The sequence below is a fragment of the Montipora foliosa genome, chromosome 1 (assembly GCF_036669935.1).
Source record: "Montipora foliosa isolate CH-2021 chromosome 1, ASM3666993v2, whole genome shotgun sequence".
Taxonomy (NCBI): domain Eukaryota; kingdom Metazoa; phylum Cnidaria; class Anthozoa; order Scleractinia; family Acroporidae; genus Montipora; species Montipora foliosa.
In genome coordinates, this window is record NC_090869.1 from 16,022,685 (window position 1) to 16,042,823 (window position 20,139).

Genomic DNA, 20,139 nt, shown 5'->3' on the forward strand with positions numbered 1-20,139 from the left:
CGTTTGATGGTATGCATCACAAGATATTATTGAAGAAACTGTTTAATTTGGGAATTTCAAGGTCCTTGCTGGCCAGTGGTGCAGTGATTGAATTGTTCAAGTTGGCTGGATAGATCCCTTCTGGTGTGTGCCTTAGGGCTCAATTTCGGGTCCCTCCACGTCGCTCAAACTTTCCCATAAATGGATCAGCCCTGGAGGAAGTTGTCGAGTTTCTTGAATTTGGCTTACTTAGTAATTATACTTTCTCGTGGACCTCCCATATTGAAACTTGTGGTGTTACCGTATTTTAGAATAAAACTGTTGTAGGTACAGGACTACTGCTAAGGTTGCCCTATCTTTTTAGGGCCTTGTACGTGATTATTTTGGGCAGCCTGCACTCTTTTCATTTTTTGAAGAATATACAGAGGATATTACATGGCCGCGCGGAGATACGAAACTTCTCTTCGAGTGTTCACGAAAGGCACCGAAAGTAGCGATTTTTTTATGTAACCATAGCAACAGGGATCTTTTCACGTGTCAAAATAACATGTTATCTTCACGTGTGAAGATATCATGTTTTCGCAAAAAAGCTCACGTGGTATTTTATTGGTGTTTATAAAAATTTTTTTCTTTCTTTTTAATCATGTTAATTAATGTAGGGTACAAATAAAGGTTGTTGTATTAGTTGTGAATCCTTATATTCCTTCACACTGAGCTTGGGTGCCTGTGGTCGTATAAATTAACCGGAAGACAGGTAGCTGTTGCATTTTAAGTTATCCTTTAAGTGGTCCTTTAAAGAGATTCCTGCGAGGGAGAGAGCTCAGATAATTTGTTTTTATTTAGTTTAAACCCAAATCAAAAGCCTTGAACAAACACCTTCAGGTTACAACTGAATCAAGACTGAAAAAGGGGAATCTTGGCATTGAAACTGCTAGCCCATTGAACATCATGGGCAATGTGAATTACAAGTTAGAGCAGTTTTTCTGTAGGAATCACTAGTGGCTTTCCGTCGCTCAGCTTGACTGACTTGAATGGGCAACCATCCTTTGTTTTAAATGCAGGACATTCGCCGACTTCCTTCTCTACCTTTTTGGATTCTGAATGAAAAGCCTTCAACACATCTAGCAGCGCTTTATACGCTACGCCCTCATGGTGCGATGCTGGAACCTTGGAAAATTCTGCAATACATTCTTTGATGGTCTTGGCATTTTTGAAGGGGCATCCATCTTTCTGAAACGCAGGGCACTTTTTCACTTCCACAATGAAAGGCTCTTGTGACAACTTGATGTAAGGGCAGCCGCCATCCTTAAATGTGGGGGTACCTTTGATAGCTTTGTTCTCGAAAACACTCTGAAAGAATAATATTTGTAAATGATTTTATTTGACAAATCTTCAGCAAAAACTCAAATTATACCCACTTGATACATTGGTTCTTACATGTGGGTTACTGAACCCAATAAATAGGGTTAGATAAATTATGTTCGAAAATTTGAGCATTATGCTTTTGAGCGTCACTCCTAAAATCATAGCATTAAGCTCGAAATTATGCTTGTGCCCTAGCATTATGCGCAAAGATGCTGGGTGAATTTTCCGCAAAAAAAAAAAAAAAAGAAAGAAAAAAGAAACAATAGGGGGTAACATATTATGTCATGTTGCACTCTCAAACTTACAGAAGTCATGAAGTAAAGTAGCCAGGCCTTGAACAAAGTCAACTGAAGTGCATAAAGCAGCCACAAAGCCCACAATTGACAGGAGATTTTTAACCACATTTTTTAACTTTTTTATCTAACCCTACCAATAAACAAAACACAATCGAGTGGAAAGAATATATTAATGGTAATGAGCACATTTAAAGATCAATTCACATCCGTGACTGGTCTGGATACTCTCGCTTTATCTGGTTGCATTTGTTAGGTGGTCGAACTCTTCAGTGGCTCGTTTTTCAGACTTTTGATTTGTCTTATTCGACGGAGCTCACAGCGAAAACAGAAGGTATCGCTGCGGGATTTTTCGGCTGCAATAGCGTCTGGATTTTTCTCCAGTTTTAATCGGGTTTTATCAGTGTACAAAAGAACTGCGGTTTACATGCTGTATTGCATTTCGTGGTTGGTAGAACTGTGAGCACCCAACGATAATCTTCGGTGAGGCCTAGTTTATACGTCGCACCATCGTCTAATTTAATTCCAGTTAAATTCATTCTTCCGTCGACATCAATTGGACCGTGGTTTAACGCGTCGAAATTAATGGGTAGAATAGACCTCTTTACAGTTTTGTGCTTAGTTACCTGGCCTTTATGAAAGTGAGGCTGGTGTTGAAGGGGGTCAACTCCAGTCTCATTTTCATTCATAGGCCAGGTAACTAAGCTCACAGCTGTAAAATGGACTATTTATGGTCGAATTATTTCTCAGCCGGAATGCAATATACCTGGTCAGAGGTATAATTAATAATGTACGAAAATAATGTATGCACATTATTCGACGCGACGCTGGTGCGATGGATAAACTGATGACGCTTTAAGGATAAGTTATTAAGAAGGGGTGGTGAATGGTAAATGCGAGACTTTGCGAGACGGCGAGACCAGCGTTTTTCTTTGCGAGCCCGAGACATTTTGACTTTTTAGATTGCGAGACCGAGACTTCCAAGTGTTTGACACCTTCATATTCTCGGTTTTCATATGACGTCACGACCGCCATGTTGGTGCCCTAAAAAAAGAAAAGGCGGCCATGTTGGTGCCCCGACCAAATCCTCCGGGAATTTAACTCTATTATTATGCAAACGCTTCCTTTTGTTTTCGTTGAAAAACATGGCTGTTGATCACGTGAGTGAAAACCAGCAATAAAAAACGAGACTGCGAGACGCACATAACTGCTCAAAAAACGAGACTGCGAGACCCGTGAAATTCGACTAAAATTTTGCGAGACCCAGAGTTTTTGAAGAACCATTCGCCACCCCTTTTAAGAGGACGGATAAAGCGTCTAGGACGAATTAATTTTACAGACGAATTGAACTCGGTTTTAGACGTCGCTTTATCGTTGAATTAATTTTAAGTAGGACCTGGAATTAAATTTGTCTGAATTAAATTCGACGTTAGCGCGACGTATAAACTAGACCTGAAATGTGTGTTCGGGAGAGTCCAACTGTTCTAAGAACTTCGGTGCTACGTTGCCAAAAAGCTAAGATTTCTTTACAAAAAGATCTCTTAAAAGATTCGTAACCAGGAAAAAAGTAGGCCCTTACGTTTTCGGAAGGGATATTATTGCAATTTTTGGCTCTTTAGTTTCTCGTTGGGTGCCCTTGTAGAACGTGAAGTCAGCCGGTTTTTTAGGTTTCAAAGCATAGTTCTATTATTGTTAAACGAGAAGTTGTAGCTACGATTATATCATTAAATTGCTTAGCCTCGCTGGATAACAATTATAAATAAAATAGTTTAAGCAAATTGCTTCGCCTCGTAAGTTGCAGTACTTTTAATGTTAAGTTCTTTTGAATGGATTGGTGTTTCCTGGATTAAAGGATATTAAAAAAAGGTTATTACTTACACTTTTCCTGGCGCTTTCCGAAAAAAATGCTAATTGACACTCTTGTAAGAAGACGTTTTATAGAGTTCCGCTTGCTCTTTAGTATCCATGATCAAAATAAGTTTTCTCTTAATGTCATGAATTTGTTGTGGAACAGATGTTCGGAAAAGTGTTTGGTACACCAGGCCAACTAAGTTTCTCATTTAGAATATTTTAATTGTTTTTTTTTTTTTTGTGTTAGTCACGGTTGTTTCTGGTCTTACCAGTTGAGTTTTATTCGAGAATGTTCTTTTTCCGTATTTCCTGGTTAAAACTGACCTTCATTTCTTCTCTGGCCTGTCATTGCGGTTCCAGGCCGGATTCATGACAGATAAGTGGTTCTCTTTCCTGTGCAGTTTTTTTTTGTATAAATCAAGGCTTTTACACAGATTTTTCTGATTTATTATGGTAAATTGGTAGTGGAAATCGTACAGCTGCCCTGGCAAGGTACTTTTAATTTGCCGCTGCATTTGATAATTTATGTATCGGGCGGAGCCTCAGCTTAAGCCAATCCGCCTCTCCTTGTAGTCCTTTGTTTCGACTCTGTTGTATAACAATCATAAATCGTAATTTTCTCTGTAAATTTACAGTGTAACTTGATTCTAGACATTGTAACTCGTTCCTTGTAATTTTTGTAACTTTTCATACTCCTTTCGTGCTAATCTAATGTTGGCAAACCTGTAAAATACTGTCGACACAAGCGATTTTCTTTTTTATTAATGTGCCGACGTCCAGGCGTACTGCGTCTGGCAGGCTTCATTTTGACGTGTGATTGGCGCTTGATTGTTTACTCAGGCTAATATAAGAACATATATAAAAAGAGCTGTACATACCTAACAAATTGAGACAGTTAAGCAAGGACTAGTTGAACGAGAGCGGTAAGATCGACCCCGAGAACACCAAATAAAGTGAAATAGCATAAGTGTTGGGAGTCTTTCTTCCCCCAAAAGATTTCCTTCAACATTATAAATACCGTTATTCATTCTGGATTTATTCAGAAAGAGAGATGAAAGCGAGGTACTCATTTTAGTTACCAATCAGGGTGTATGGTTTGGTTGTAAAGATTGCGTAACAACCCAAAACTATATCTTCCAAGGGGGTGAGCTCAATCCTTGAAAAATGAATGTTTAGCTGTAAACTAGACTTTGAAATGTTACGTAACATAATTTGCCAACCAATTGAGGTAAAAAATTAAATCTCATTAGAAGATAGTTCACTTGTACTTGTTGTACGCGTTCATAAGACGCGCGGGGTTTTTGCCAACCTTTGGAAGCCGTTTTGGCACTGTAGGAAATTTGCCATTGCAACATTATAATTTCTCATGTGAAATTATAAATTAACGCTGAAATTTCGCGCCAAAGTTAGGTAATTTGTCACCCATGTTATTATTTATTAACCATATAATTTGTTTGTGAAGGGGAAGGTTACTTTTTTAAAATGAGGAGAGTTACATTGGCTTTTTCGGGCCTTAAATTTTGCAGAATTTTTATAAAGGGGTCAAATATGATCATCTCTTGGTGTTCTGCATTTCACACACAACGGACTATTGCAACTTCAATAACTGATAAGCTTTTCGTTAACAACAGAACCTAAGTTTTCCTACTCGGCAGTGGAGTGAAACTGATGCTTTAAGCATTCGCTAGGCACATGATCTTTTTTGGTTTCCGAGTCCGTGCGAATCACGTTTTGTATTAGTATTCTCGAATCGGCCAAACGAAATCTTTCAAAACCTCTAGCTAGTTAACAACTATTCACTTCAGTGTCGGTGGCTAGTGGTGTTCAGGCTGCCAACATTGATTTATCTTTCCTACAGTTTACGGAGCTCGGGTATTCATCCACACGCACTCGTGAACTGAAACAGGCTTGATGCCTTGTCGCTGCAGGGTTTCCCGTCCAAATAATTTATTTGGTTTACACAGCCTTAGATTGTCGGGCGCCACTAGCTATGGCTGCAAATGCAGGCGTTGGCGATAAGTTGTTCAAGCGTCATAGCCGTTGGCGATCTGAGAAAGCCAAGGATGCTTACGTTACGTTAAGGAAAATTTAAGTTCTTTACTCAAGTTCAGTTTCCAAAAGTTTAGTGCGTTGCAACTTTTTCTCCTATTTATGACGACCACAGACTGGTGATAGACTAATTATCAACAAAGACGATGCCTATTCTGAGTCTTGTTTGCGTTTATGTAGATTGTTGTGAAAATGATTTGTTCTCGTTCCACTGCGGAGTGACTAGCTATAGAGACCAAATGAGGACTTTACCCGCCATTAGCCGAAAACTTAGCTCATAGGCTCTACAAGCTAGAAGCTGTCCTAATTCAAATTAAAACAAAATAAAAGCAAAAACATAACTTACCGCTGCTCCTGCCATCGTTTTAAAACGTTCACCAAGTGCAAAGCAAATGATAGACGCGGATAGATCTGTGGTCGTTTTATTTATATGGTATGCACACGTGATTTATTCACCTAGGGCGCAACCCGAGGTGAATAATTCTCGTATACCCGAGGGGTCTCACAATAACCAGCTTATTTTCCACATGGGCGAGGTTGACAAACCCATGAAAAACAAATACTTTTGCTTAATTAGTGCGCACACGGCTTTCAGTAAATTGACAAAACAGCTTAAATTAAAAATGCCAATAGTGCGCACTGGGATTTCCACGTGGTTACTCGAACAGCAAAACATGTTTTCTGCCGTGTTTGTGCTTCATTCACTCCAATATTTTTAAGAAGGCCGAGGGGCGAGGGCATTATCCGTTTTAATGCACCTCATTATTTACGGAATAATGACCTACTGCTCCACCTCAGTGACCTCAATAATGACCTGTTGTTCCATTCCACTGAGCAATTAGATGCGTTATTAAAAATAATAACCTGTTCAAAACAATGAAAAGGTGCATTAATAGAACTAGAAGACATGAGTGACTGGGAAGAAGACGATTTGTTTTTGATTCAGAACAGTTTCAGCGGTTTGTTAAATGTTCACGGAAAACTAGAAGAGATGCTAGACTTTCATATACCGGACTAAAATGGCGGATCGGAGGACAAAAGAACCATTGTTATTCGGATTAGGCCTTGCTAGTTAGGTATTGCTACGGTCGCTTTGTTCTTTTGCGTTATGGACATTAATTATTTCGGATCCGGTTTTATGAAAGACCATCCCTGAGGGTTTGTTTGAAGCCGTGCAGAAACGTGTCGAAATATGTTGAGGAAGTTTGCAACAATAAAATGTTGAGGACATTCAATTTGATAACGATGACAACACAAGTTAATTTTGTAGAAATGGGATCCAAGGAACAGGATTTCTTAGATCCACAGAGCAAATCACGTACTCTCAGTAAAAAAAAGATCAGCCTTTGCTGAAAACGATCTCCCTAAAACCTTCTATAATATCATACAAAAGAGGTTTATCTTTTACAGACACGCTCGCTGGAGAACAAGTATAATTTTAAGGCTCTAGTGCGAGGCGACCACAAAAACCCTTCTTTGTAAGAGCCAAACTGAAGGAGACCGTGCAGGTCTGTCATTTACTACACAATTTTAGTCCAGTTAAACCCTAACTTCCGAAGCTCTTCAAGCATCGATCTCTACAGGAATGTCAAAACACGGTCTTCCCGGCAGGTGAGTTTTTTTAGCGTAAAAAAGGAACAAAAATCTCAACCATAGTCGTTGGAGTGACAGGCATCATCACAATAAAATGGCGTAGTGATGTTAGCACGTCTGCACGTCTGCACGTAGTGCAGCGCTTGCTTCAGGTGGACGGACACGAAGGGTCATGTTGCGGCGACAAAAAACTTGTGTAGTGCACGAGGCTGAGGCGACATGTAGCAGGGACGTGCAGCAGGGACAAAATCACAACATGTGCACACACATGAAAATGTTGCGGTACATGTCCCAGGGATATGTTATTGTATGTCCCCTCGTGTGAACTGATACTTTTATAATTGTGCAACACCAATTTGGGGGTGATTTTGTCCCGGCGACGTGTTCCATGAAGTATGCAACATATCCTTGAAACCCGAAACATTTTCATGTGTGTGTGCAAATGTTGTGATTTTGTCCCTGCTACATTCCCCCGCTACACGACCCTAATGCATGTTGCATTCACACTGGCCTCCTGGTTGATGCCATTTTTTAAGGCTGGTTCATATCAGCGACACAAACGCAAACGCATTCTCGTCCCCAGAGCCCTCCGTTTCTTTTCGTCACGTGGTCGGCGACCTCGTGACGTTTCGCCGACCACTTGACCAAAAGAAACGGAGGGCTCTGGGGACGAGAATGCGAAAATGGTGCAAACGCAAGCACATTGAAATACGCACGCGCAACTGAACATCCCCCAAGAGGTTAGCATTAGATTCCATCCCTCAAACCCACATTTCCCTTCTTATTTAACTTACACGACATACAATCTACTTCAGACTTCAAATCTACTTCAAAGAAACAAACATTTCAATGTGCAGAGAACATTCAGATTAGGCGAGCTAAAGAGTAGAACCCGTATCGATGCGTTCTCCGTGCATATTCCACTAGACTAACGAGACAAGCTCCTTGGAAAGTTGAATTTTTTAGAGTATTTACATATATAGTAGTACCCAGCAAAACAAGTAAAAGCTAACCGTGTTCAAAGTGGTTTTTATACCTAAATACTGTAGATCAGCGCGGCTTTGCTTAGAAACGATATTTCTTGTCGAACTAAAGCTCTAATTCTGCCTGTTTTCATTCTTTTTACAGCGATAAGCTCGTCATATTAAGACGGAATATTACGTCGTGTAATTGTAAGGAAATGTGCCAGGGTGGTTTTGGTGGATGGAATCTAATGCTAACCATCCCAAGATGGCAGACGATCAAGTCAATCCTAGAGGCATGGAACGAGTATTTTTCACCTTGCGTTTGCGTCGTATGCATTATGGTAGTACATGCGTTTATTTGCTTGCGATTTCGTTTGCGTCGCTCGTGTGAACCAATCTTTACACTTCGTTAACGCGTTTGATGGTATGCGTCACAAGATATTATTGAAAAAACTGTTCATTTGGGAATTTCAAGGTCCTTGCTGGCCAGTGGTGCAGTGATTATCTATTAAATTGTTCAAGGTGGCTGGATATATCCCTTCTGGCGTGCCTCAGGGATCAATTTCGAGTCCGCCCCTCCACGTCGCTCAAACTTTCCCTTAAATGGAAAAAAACTTCCCTGGAGGAAGTTGTCGAGTTTCTTGAACTTGGCTTACTTAGTAATCATACTTTCTCGTGGACCTCCCGTATTTTAAAATAAAACTATTGTAGGTACAGAACTACTGCTATATACGAAGACGAAATGCGAAAACGTGTCAGGGTTTCTTTACACCACTTTAATTAGTCTCCTTTATACGCATACATAATTAGTTCTTATGACTGACATGAAATCAAAATTACACAACAATACCATTACAAGAAAAGGAAACAGAATGTTAGGCTTATCAATCGAACATGTAAATACTGACACCACAAATTAGAACGAATTTAGCTGGGGGGAAAGGGGAACAAATTACAATTACTTCTGATCGCAATGGCGACTGGGAACTGCACGGCAACCAGTTCCAGCGAAACGTAAAAATGATTAGTTAGAACATTGAAAGAAAGTTTGAATAAAACAGCAAATACAACAGTAGGAAGGGATGGGCAAAACTGAAAAGGATTAAAATGAATTGCAATTGGGGCTTTTGAAAACTGTTTTTCAAGTATCTCTTGCCACGAAGCTTTGATTTGAAATGTTTACAAGAAATTTCCAGGATGACGTTAAGTTGCATAGCGAGTGAGGGCGAGAAATTGGTCAAATTACACAAATGAACTGCACTGCCGTGAAACAGTTCCTTTCATTTCTCCCTTATAATATACATAACAAAATTACTTGATTCTGATTGGCAGAGAGCAGTGCTGTTTTTTGTAAACACGGTGCAAAAAAAAGTTAATTCCGGGCAATTTACTCATAGAATTCTCGGTTTTGATTGGCTGATAAACAATAGGGTTTGGTAAGAACCAATCAAATCTTTTGTTTTGAAATCAAACAAGAGCCCTGGAAGGCGTAATTTATGACGCAATTTTTTTCATGATTGCGTGATACGCGTGCACGGCTTCCGCTTAACCATCTCGAATTTTTTCATGTATATTAGGCTTTTTTAGCAACAGGACGGGAACGTCAGTGGCGACGTCGCGCGCAGGAAAACTACCAATGAGAATTTAGAATAGAGAAGAAAAGAGTGAAGTCTACTCTATTCTGAATTCTCATTGGTATTTTTTCTGCGCGCGACGTCGCCACTGACGTTCCCGTTCTGTTGCTAAATAAGCCTAATATTAACTTCTTACTAACGGAGCGCGAGGGCCGTACTGCGGAATATTGGCCCGAGGTCGTGGCAGTACGGACCGAGCGCAGCGAGGTCTATACAAAAACGACCGAGGGCCAATATTCCCCAGTACGGCTCGAGCTAGCTCGGTTAGTAAGTATTTTATTATATGGTTTTTAAATTACCTTCTTCTTTGTTTTTGCAAGCCCGTGGGCATTACGGGAGAATAATGCCCTACAATTCAGTCACAATTAGCCAATCAGAGCGCGCGTTAAATCGGCTACAAACACAAGCCATATAATAATAATAAGTAATCACACGATTTTCCTCGTGCAGTTTCATGAGAAAATATCATGGAATGCAAAAGACTATTTGCTATGTTCAATCTTTTCAATGTGTTTTTGGTAGAAACTCTTTTAATTAAACTCTGTAAAGTTGTAGGTTGCAAATAATTTCGACTATTGTAATAAGGGTTGACCGTAAGAAATTGTAAATCCCGACATATTTCAATCACTCGCAATTTACTGCCAAATTAGAATATTGGAATATAATTATCAATTTTGGACTTGTTTTTCTGAGCAATGCACTCAGCAATCCAGACAATGTTCCTGCACTCTTGCTCCTTGAGTTTGACATAGGCATAAAACACTCCGAGATGAAATTGCTGCTGAAATGCCAAAATATTCATCTTAACCTAGAATGAAATAACAAACAAAAACACCAATCAGGGTAAACATCATAACTTAAAGGGGTTAATGTCATGCAAAATGATGGTAATTTCATGACACCCAAAATGCAAAAATTAGAATGAGGCATTGCAATAACCGCTTAAAACTGTTTGAGAACATAAAGGAAATAGAGCAAAACAAAAGAGATGCGTGGATGGACACAAATGGACAAGATTGAAAGGGATTGCATTTGGGTAATCTTGAAAAACGGTGGCCCAACGTTTTCCAAGGTTGTGACAAATCGCCTGGATAGAGGTCGTTTTTGCTCAGAATCATTTTGTTTGTGATCTAACGATAACTTTATCAGTAAACGAATTCCAAATTACCATTTTTGAGGTTTAACTCGCGATGAACTCAAGATTTCCCCTAAACACCCTAAAATAATGCGACATAAGCCCCCTTAACCGGCATATAATAATAACACAGTATGTGGCAAGAAGCAACTAAAGAAAGACATAAAGGGGTCCATCGACCAGGTCTACAGGGGTGGTCCATGAACCTGGGGTACATGTTTTGAATACGCCCTCGCTGGCAGGACTACGATTGTGCAGCTAGTGGATTGAAGTGAAAAGAAAAAGGGTGGGATTGTAACCGTGGGAACATTTTATCCAGGAATATTTGACTCCATTTTGGTGGGTGTCTGAGAATTCAGAGTTCAGCCTTGCTATTTTATTGACCGTTGACAACCGAGGAACTGATAATGGCTCAGTTGGCGTCGAATCTGGGAAAAAACCTCACATGAAGGAAGCGACCCACAATGGCAATAAGGTTAGGCTTTTAGATTGAGAAATTTTTCTTAAAATTGTTAACTCAGAACTTTTATCGGAATTCCCATACAAATCCTTTTTAATCCTGTTAGTAACATACGTAGATATAACACGAGGTTGTCCTCCAGGATGACCTATGCTATATCCAAAAAGCTAGAACAAATTATGGAATTTTGAACACAAGGTTCTAGGATGCTAAAGTTTGGACTAATATAAGTGATGACGTTAAGCTTCTCTCTCTCAAACGTTTTTAAGAAACGTTTGGTCAATTTTTATTGCTAAATGTCAATTGCAAGCCGATTTACCAACAATTTATTTTTTTTCTAGCTTTCCGTTGTTTAATACTGGCATCTTGAGTTTTCTTTGGTTGTTTTTCTTTTTCTGCTAGCTGTTTCTCATTTTTGGTTTTCTGGAGCGTGTGCGCATGTGTGTAACCTAACCCTTTAATATAATCAATTATAAATAACCTAAGTAAGGTTGCCTTATCTTTTTAGCCCCTTGTGGTTATTTTGGGCAGCCTGTACTCTTTCCATTTTTAAGGAATATATAGGATATTACATGGCAGCGCGGAGATACGAAATTTCTCTTCGAGTGTTCACGAAAGGCATCGAAAGGAGCGATTTTCATATGTAACCATATAGTGACAGGGATCATTTCACGTGTCAAAATAACATGTTATCTTCACACTTGAAGATATCATGTTTTCGCGCGAAGCTTACGTGGTATTTCATTGGTGTTTATATAATATAATTTTTTTCTTTTTAATCATGTAAATTAATGTAGAGTACAAATAAAGGCTGTTGTTGTTGTTGTGAATCCTTATATTCCTTCACACTGAGCTTGGGTGCCTGTGGTCGTATAAATTAACCGGAAGGAAGGTAGCTGTTGCATTTTAAGTTATCCTTTAAGTGGTCCTTTAAAGAGATTCCCCTCAGGGCCGGCATGAGCACACAGAGAGCTCAGACAATTTGTTTTTTTATTTAGTTTAAACCCAAATCAAAAGCCTTGAACAAACACCTTCAGGTTACAACTGAATCCAAGACTGAAAAAAGGGAATCTTGGCATTGAAACTGCTAGCCCATTGAACATCATGGGTAATGTGGATTACAAGTTAGAGCAGTTTTTCTGTAGGAATCACAAGTGGCTTTCCGTCGCTCAGCTTGACTGACTTGAATGGGCAACCATCCTTTGTTTTAAATGCAGGACATTCGCCGACTTCCTTCTCTACCTTTTTGGATTCTGAATGAAAAGCCTTCAAGACATCTAGCAGCGCTTTATACGCTACGCCCTCATGGTGCGATGCTGGAACCTTGGAAAATTCTGCAATACATTCTTTGATGGTCTTGGCATTTTTGAAGGGGCATCCATCTTTCTGAAACGCAGGGCACTTTTTCACTTCCACAATGAAAGGCTCTTGTGACAACTTGATGTAAGGGCAGCCGCCATCCTTAAATGTGGGGGTACCTTTGATAGCTTTGTTCTCGAAAACACTCTGAAAGAATAATATTTGTAAATGATTTTATCATTTAATATCTTCAGCAAAAACTCAACTATACCCACTTGATACATTGGTTCTTACATAAGGGTTACTGAACCGGATAAATAGGGTTAGATAAATTATGCTCGAAAATTTGAGCATTATGCTTTTGAGCGTCACTCCTAAAATCATAGCATTTAATAAGTTCGAAATTATGCTCGTGCCCTAGCAATATGCTCAAAGACGCTGGGTGAATTTTGCACAGAAAAAAAAAGGAAAGAAAGAAAAACAATAGGGGGTAACATATTGCACTCTCAAACTTACAGGCCTGGGGAGCCAGGCATAAAGTAAAGTAGCCAGGCCTTGAACAAAGTCAACTGAAGTGCATAAAGCAGCCACTAGTCCTTTTCCGGGACTCCGGGCGGGGTAAGAGAGAGTCCCGGAACAGGACTAAGCGGCCACAAGCCCACAATTGACAGGACATTTTAACCACATTTTTTAACTTTTTTATCTAACCCTAGCGATAAACAAAACACAATCGAGTGGAAAGAAAATATATTAATGGTAATGAAGGTTTAATGCCAAATGGTGTCAAAAGCCTTGAGGGGCTAATCATTGATAAAAAGAATTCTCATGAGTACATTGTTACGACGCTGTACTGTTTTGTCGACTAACGACTAAGTTTAAAGTTGTCTTAACGCTGAGGAATGACCCTATTGACAATTTATAGTTTTTTTTTTTAGCATTTACCGGGGATGCAAAGAGTAATGACAGTACTAATAAGGTTACTGTCAAAAAGTACTGTCATACTGTAAAACAAAAAAAACCTTTTTAAAACTGTTTTATCCACTTAGAAAATTTAAGGCACCAGAAAGTGTTCTTATGGGTCTTTCACTGGAACTTTAATACCAGGGTAACTTTTAGAATATGAGCGATAGTATTTGTTTATTTGTGGTGGCCACGTTTGAAGCCAAGACCAAACAAATTAACATGCGAAATTAATTCTGTGGCGTTCGCTCCATGAAGACGACATCAAATGACGGCTGAGGTGTTGGAGCACATTTAAAGATCAATTCACATCCGTGACTTGGTCTGGATACTCTCGCTTTATCTGGTTGCATTTGTCAGGTGGTCGAACTCTTCAGTGGCTCTTTTTTCAAGCTTTGGATTTGTCTTATTCGACGGAGCTCACAGCGAAGACAGAAGGTATCGCTGCGGGATTTTTCGGCTGCAATAGCGTCTGGATTTTTCTCCAGTTTTAATCGGGTTTTATCAGTGTACAAAAGAACTGCGGTTTACATGCTGTATTGCATTTCGTGGTTGGTAGAACTGTGAGCACCCAACGATAATCTTCGGTGAGGCCTAGTTTATACGTCGCACCATCGTCTAATTTAATTCCAGTTAAATTCATTCTTCCGTCGACATTAATTGGACCGTGGTTTAACGCGTCGAAATTAATGGGTAGAATAGACCTCTTAACAGTTGTGTGCTTAGTTACCTGGCCTTTATGAAAGTGAGGCTGGTGTTGAAGGGGGTCAACTCCAGTCTCATTTTCATCCATAGGCCAGGTAACTAAGCTCACAGCTGTAAAATGGACTATTATGGTCGAATTATTTCTCAGCCGGAATGCAATATACCTGGTCAGAGGTATAATTAATAATGTACGAAAATAATGTATGCACATTATTCGACGCGACGCTGGTGCGATGGATAAACTGATGACGCTTTAAGGATAAGTTATTAAGAAGGGGTGGTGAATGGTAAATGCGAGACTTTGCGAGACGGCGAGACCAGCGTTTTTCTTTGCGAGCCCGAGACATTTTGACTTTTTAGATTGCGAGACCGAGACTTCCAAGTGTTTGACACCTTCATATTCTCGGTTTTCATATGACGTCACGACCGCCATGTTGGTGCCCTAAACAAAGAAAAGGCGGCCATGTTGGTGCCCCGACCAAATCCTCCGGGAATTTAACTCTATTATTATGCAAACGCTTCCTTTTGTTTTCGTTGAAAAACATGGCTGTTGATCACGTGAGTGAAAACCAGCAATAAAAAACGAGACTGCGAGACGCACATAACTGCTCAAAAAACGAGACTGCGAGACCCGTGAAATTCGACTAAAATTTTGCGAGACCCAGAGTTTTTGAAGAACCATTCGCCCCCCCTTTTAAGAGGACGGATAAAGCGTCTAGGACGAATTAATTTTACAGACGAATTGAACTCGGTTTTAGACGTCGCTTTATCGTTGAATTAATTTTAAGTAGGACCTGGAATTAAATTTGTCTGAATTAAATTCGACGTTAGCGCGACGTATAAACTAGACCTGAAATGTGTGTTCGGGAGAGTCCAACGGTTCTAAGAACTTCGGTGCTACGTTGCCAAAAAGCTAGATTTCTTTACAAAAAGATCTCGTAAAAGATTCGTAACCAGGAAAAAAGTAGGCCCTTACGTTTTCGGAAGGGATATTATTGCAATTTTTGGCTCTTTAGTTTCTCGTTGGGTGCCCTTGTAGAACGTGAAGTCAGCCGGTTTTTTAGGTTTCAAAGCATAGTTCTATTATTGTTAAACGAGAAGTTGTAGCTACGATTATTTCATTAAATTGCTTAGCCTCGCTGGATAACAACGATTATAAATAAAATCGTTTAAGCAAATTGCTTCGCCTCGTAAGTTGCAGTACTTTTAATGTTAAGTTATTTTGAATGGATTGGTGTTTCCTGGATTAAAGGATATTAAAAAAAGGTTATTACTTACACTTTTCCTGGCGCTTTCCGAAAAAAATGCTAATTGACACTCTTGTAAGAAAATGGTTTATAGAGTTCCGCTTGCTCTTTAGTATCCATGATCAAAATATGTTTTCTCTTAATGTCATGAATTTGTTGTGGAACAGATGTTCGGAAAAGTGTTTGGTACACCAGGCCAACTAAGTTTCTCATTTAGAATATTTTAATTGGTTTTTTTTTTTGTGTTAGTCACGGTTGTTTCTGGTCTTACCAGTTGAGTTTTATTCGAGAATGTTCTTTTTCCGTATTTCCTGGTTAAAACTCACCTTCATTTCTTCTCTGGCCTGTCATTGCGGTTCCAGGCCGGATTCATGACAGATAAGTGGTTCTCTTTCCTGTGCAGTTTTTTTTTGTATAAATCAAGGCTTTTACACAGATTTATCTGATTTATTATGGTAAATTGGTAGTGGAAATCGTACAGCTGCCCTGGCAAGGTACTTTTAATTTGCCGCTGCATTTGATAATTTATGTATCGGGCGGAGCCTCAGCTTAAGCCAATCCGCCTCTCCTTGTAGTCCTTTGTTTCGACTCTGTTGTATAACAATCATAAATCGTAATTTTCTCTGTAAATTTACAGCGTAACTTGATTCTAGACATTGTAACTCGTTCCTTGTAATTTTTGTAACTTTTCATACTCCGTTCGTGCTAATCTAGTTGGCAAACCTGTAAAATACTGTCGATACAAGCGATTTTCTTTTTTATTAATGTGCCGACGTCCAGGCGTACTGCGTCTGGCAGGCTTCATTTTGATGTGTGATTGGCACTTGATTGTTCAGTCAGGCTAATATAAGAACATATATAAAAAGAGCTGTACATACCTAACAAATTGAGACAGTTAAGCAAGGACTAGTTGAACGAGAGCTGTAAGATCGACCCCGAGAACACCAAATAAAGTGAAATAGCATAAGTGTTGGGAGTCTTTCTTCCCCCGAAAGTTTTCCTTCAACATTATAAATACCGTTATTCATTCTGGATTTATTCAGAAAGAGAGATGAAAGCGAGGTACTCATTTCAGTTGTCAGTCAGGGTTCATGGTTTGGTTGTAAAGATTGCGTAACCACCCAAAACTATATCTTCCAAGGGGGTGAGCTCAATCCTTGAAAAATGAATGTTTAGCTGTAAACTAGACTTTGAAATGTTACGTAACATAATTTGCCAACCAATTGAGGTAAAAAATTAAATCTCATTAGAAGATAGTTCACTTGTACTTGTTGTACGCGTTCATAAGACGCGCGGGGTTTTTGCCAACCTTTGGAAGCCGTTTTGGCACTGTAGGAAATTTGCCATTGCAACATTATAATTTCTCATGTGAAATTATAAATTAACGCTGAAATTTCGCGCCAAAGTTAGGTAATTTGTCACCCATGTTATTATTTATTAACCATATAATTTGTTTGTGAAGGGGAAGGTTACTTTTTTAAAATGAGGAGAGTTACATTGGCTTTTTCGGGCCTTAAATTTTGCAGAATTTTTATAAAGGGGTCAAATATGATCATCTCTTGGTGTTCTGCATTTCACACACAACGGACTATTGCAACTTCAATAACTGATAAGCTTTTCGTTAACAACAGAACCTAAGTTTTCCTACTCGGCAGTGGAGTGAAACTGATGCTTTAAGCATTCGCTAGGCACATGATCTTTTTTGGTTTCCGAGTCCGTGCGAATCACGTTTTGTATTAGTATTCTCGAATCGGCCAAACGAAATCTTTCAAAACCTCTAGCTAGTTAACAACTATTCACTTCAGTGTCGGTGGCTAGTGGTGTTCAGGCTGCCAACATTGATTTATCTTTCCTACAGTTTACGGAGCTCGGGTATTCATCCACACGCACTCGTGAACTGAAACAGGCTTGATGCCTTGTCGCTGCAGGGTTTCCCGTCCAAATAATTTATTTGGTTTACACAGCCTTAGATTGTCGGGCGCCACTAGCTATGGCTGCAAATGCAGGCGTTGGCGATAGGTTGTTCAAGCGTCATAGCCGTTGGCGATCTGAGAAAGCCAAGGATGCTTACGTTACGTTAAGGAAAATTTAAGTGCTTTACTCAAGTTCAGTTTCCAAAAGTTTAGTGCGTTGCAACTTTTTCTCCTATTTATGACGACCACAGACTGGTGATAGACTAATTATCAACAAAGACGATGCCTATTCTGAGTCTTGTTTGCGTTTATGTAGATTGTTGTGAGAATGATTTGTTCTCGTTCCACTGCGGAGTGACTAGCTATAGAGACCAAATGAGGACTTTACCCGCCATTAGCCGAAAACTTAGCTCATAGGCTCTACAAGCTAGAAGCTGTCCTAATTCAAATTAAAACAAAATAAAAGCAAAAACATAACTTACCGCTGCTCCTGCCATCGTTTTAAAACGTTCACCAAGTGCAAAGCAAATGAAAGACGCGGATAGATCTGTGGTCGTTTTATTTATATGGTATGCACACGTGATTTATTCACCTGGGACGCAACCCGAGGTGAATAATTCACGTATACCCGAGGGGCCTCACAATAACCAGCTTATTTTCCACATGGGCGAGGTTGACAAACCCATGAAAAACAAATACTTTTGCTTAATTAGTGCGCACACGGTTTTCAGCTCATTGACAAAACAGCTTAAATTAAAAATGCCAATAGTGCGCTCTGGGATTTCCACGTGGTTACTCGAACAGCAAAACATGTTTTGTGTCGTGTTTGTGCTTCATTCACTCCAATATTAGTACTAGAAGACATGGCATGAGTGACTGGGAAGAAGACGATTTGTTTTTGACTCAGAACAGTTTCAGTGGTTTGTTAAATGTTCACGGAAAACTAGAAGAGATGCTAGAGGCTATACAGCCGGGAGGAGATTATATTAACGTGCAATCAGTACAGGGACGGCGGAACGTGTTTTGTATCGGGGGAGGGGGGGGGGGAGGGGGGGAGGGGGGCTAATAAGGAAGCGCTGAAGACGCTAACTTGTAGGGGGTTCCGGGGCAATTCTCCAGGAGAAATTTTTGAAATCTTGAAACTCGGAAATGCTACTTTAAGCAGTATCGGCGAGATATAAAAAAAGTAAACGTGGATCAACCGTTTTGTTTGTTTTTGTTTTACGAGACATCTGGTTTGTCTCTTTTACTGGGCAACCCTGCCCAGAGGGAAGGAGCACGAACAGGACTCGAGGTCCTATGCGAGGTGCTCCACCCTACCCTATCCAGACCAGAAAGACCAGACCACAACACCGGGAACTACATGCCCTACTCTCCGTTACAATCTTTTTACAATTTTTATTTTTTACTTGAAATTGAAGGGGCTAAAGCCCCCCAACCCCCCCCCCCCCTCCTCTCTTCCGGCTCCGCCTTCATATACCAGACTGAAGTGGCGGAGGACAAAAGAACCATTGTTATTAGGATTAGGCCTTGCTAGTTAGGTATTGCTCTACAGGAATGTCAAAACACGGTCTTCCAGGTGTGCGAGTTTTTTTAGCGTACGGTAAAGGAACAAAACTCTCAGCCAAAGTCGTTGGAGTGAAAGGCATCATCATGAATGGCGTAGTGTTTTTAGCAAGTCTGCAAAAGCTGTTGCAAGTAAATCTAATCTTTCCTTGTCCCCGGTGTAAATGTGATCCAAATCCTTGCGCGATCTAATCTTGTATAAGGAAAGGTTACGTTTTTACAAACGTTGGCCGTGTAGCACTATAAATTTCAACAGACTTAACTGAGTACGTTTACACGAACGCGGTTTCATTTATAACCGCATCGTTTTCAATGTGGTTAGACCTTCAGTTTACACGCCATCGATGGAGAATAATGCCGAAACAGTGTCGATTTGAAACCGCTGCCAAAAGTGGAGCGTTTTCATGCGGTCTCATCTGTCGTGTAAACAGCGAAACCGCATCGATTTGAATACGGTTACTATTTTGGCGCGAAATCTGCATTGCTCAATCCAAAACAGTGAATTTAGAACGTAGTGCAGCGCTCGCTTAAGGTGGACCGACACGAAGGGCAGGGACATGTATCAAGGACAAAATTACAACATGTGCACACACACATGAAAATGTTGCGGGTACATGTTTCAGGGATGTTGCAGCGACATGTTCCCTGGTGTAAACTGATAATTTTATATTATTATGTAACACCAATTTGCGGGTGATTTTGTCCCCGCGACGTGTCCCATGAAGTACGCAACATAGCCTTGAAACATGCAGCCGCAACATTTTCATGTGTGTGCAAATATTGTGATTTTCTCCCTGATACATTTCCCCGCTACAACACCCTGATGTACGTCGCCTCAGTGTGTACTACACACCTTTTTGTCGCTGGAACATGTCCCTGCAACATGACCCCTCGTGTCTGCCCACCTTTATACCATCACGACTTGGATTTTCTGGCCAAAACGGTTCAGTGTAAACACTTCCAAATCGCATCGATTTTGACGCAGTTTCAAAGTCATGAAACCGCGTTCGTGTAACACTGGGCGATGGCCTCCTGGTTGATGCAATTTTTAAAGGCTGGCTCATACCAGTCACACAAACGCATTCTCGTCTCCAGAGCCCTCCGTTTCGTTTGGTCACGTGGTCG

General features: G+C 40.1%; 2 protein-coding genes across 2 annotated transcripts; both read right to left on the bottom strand.

Moving 5' to 3' along the window:
* Window positions 1-925: 925 nt before the first annotated feature.
* Window positions 926-5,977, bottom strand: LOC137975412 (uncharacterized). The gene is made up of 2 exons (XM_068822527.1): window positions 5,884-5,977; window positions 926-1,329 (listed from the first exon to the last, which is right to left on the bottom strand). Exons 1-2 carry the CDS (start codon window positions 5,896-5,898, stop codon window positions 949-951), a joined length of 396 nt encoding a protein of 131 aa, XP_068678628.1. The 5' UTR covers window positions 5,899-5,977; the 3' UTR covers window positions 926-948.
* A 6,320-nt stretch (window positions 5,978-12,297) lies between these two features.
* LOC137975419 (uncharacterized) lies at window positions 12,298-18,002 on the bottom strand. Its single transcript, XM_068822537.1, has 2 exons — window positions 17,931-18,002; window positions 12,298-12,830 (listed from the first exon to the last, which is right to left on the bottom strand). The coding sequence occupies exons 1-2, from the start codon at window positions 17,943-17,945 to the stop codon at window positions 12,450-12,452; spliced, it is 396 nt and encodes a 131-aa protein (XP_068678638.1). The 5' UTR covers window positions 17,946-18,002; the 3' UTR covers window positions 12,298-12,449.
* Between the last annotated feature and the right edge of the window lie 2,137 nt (window positions 18,003-20,139).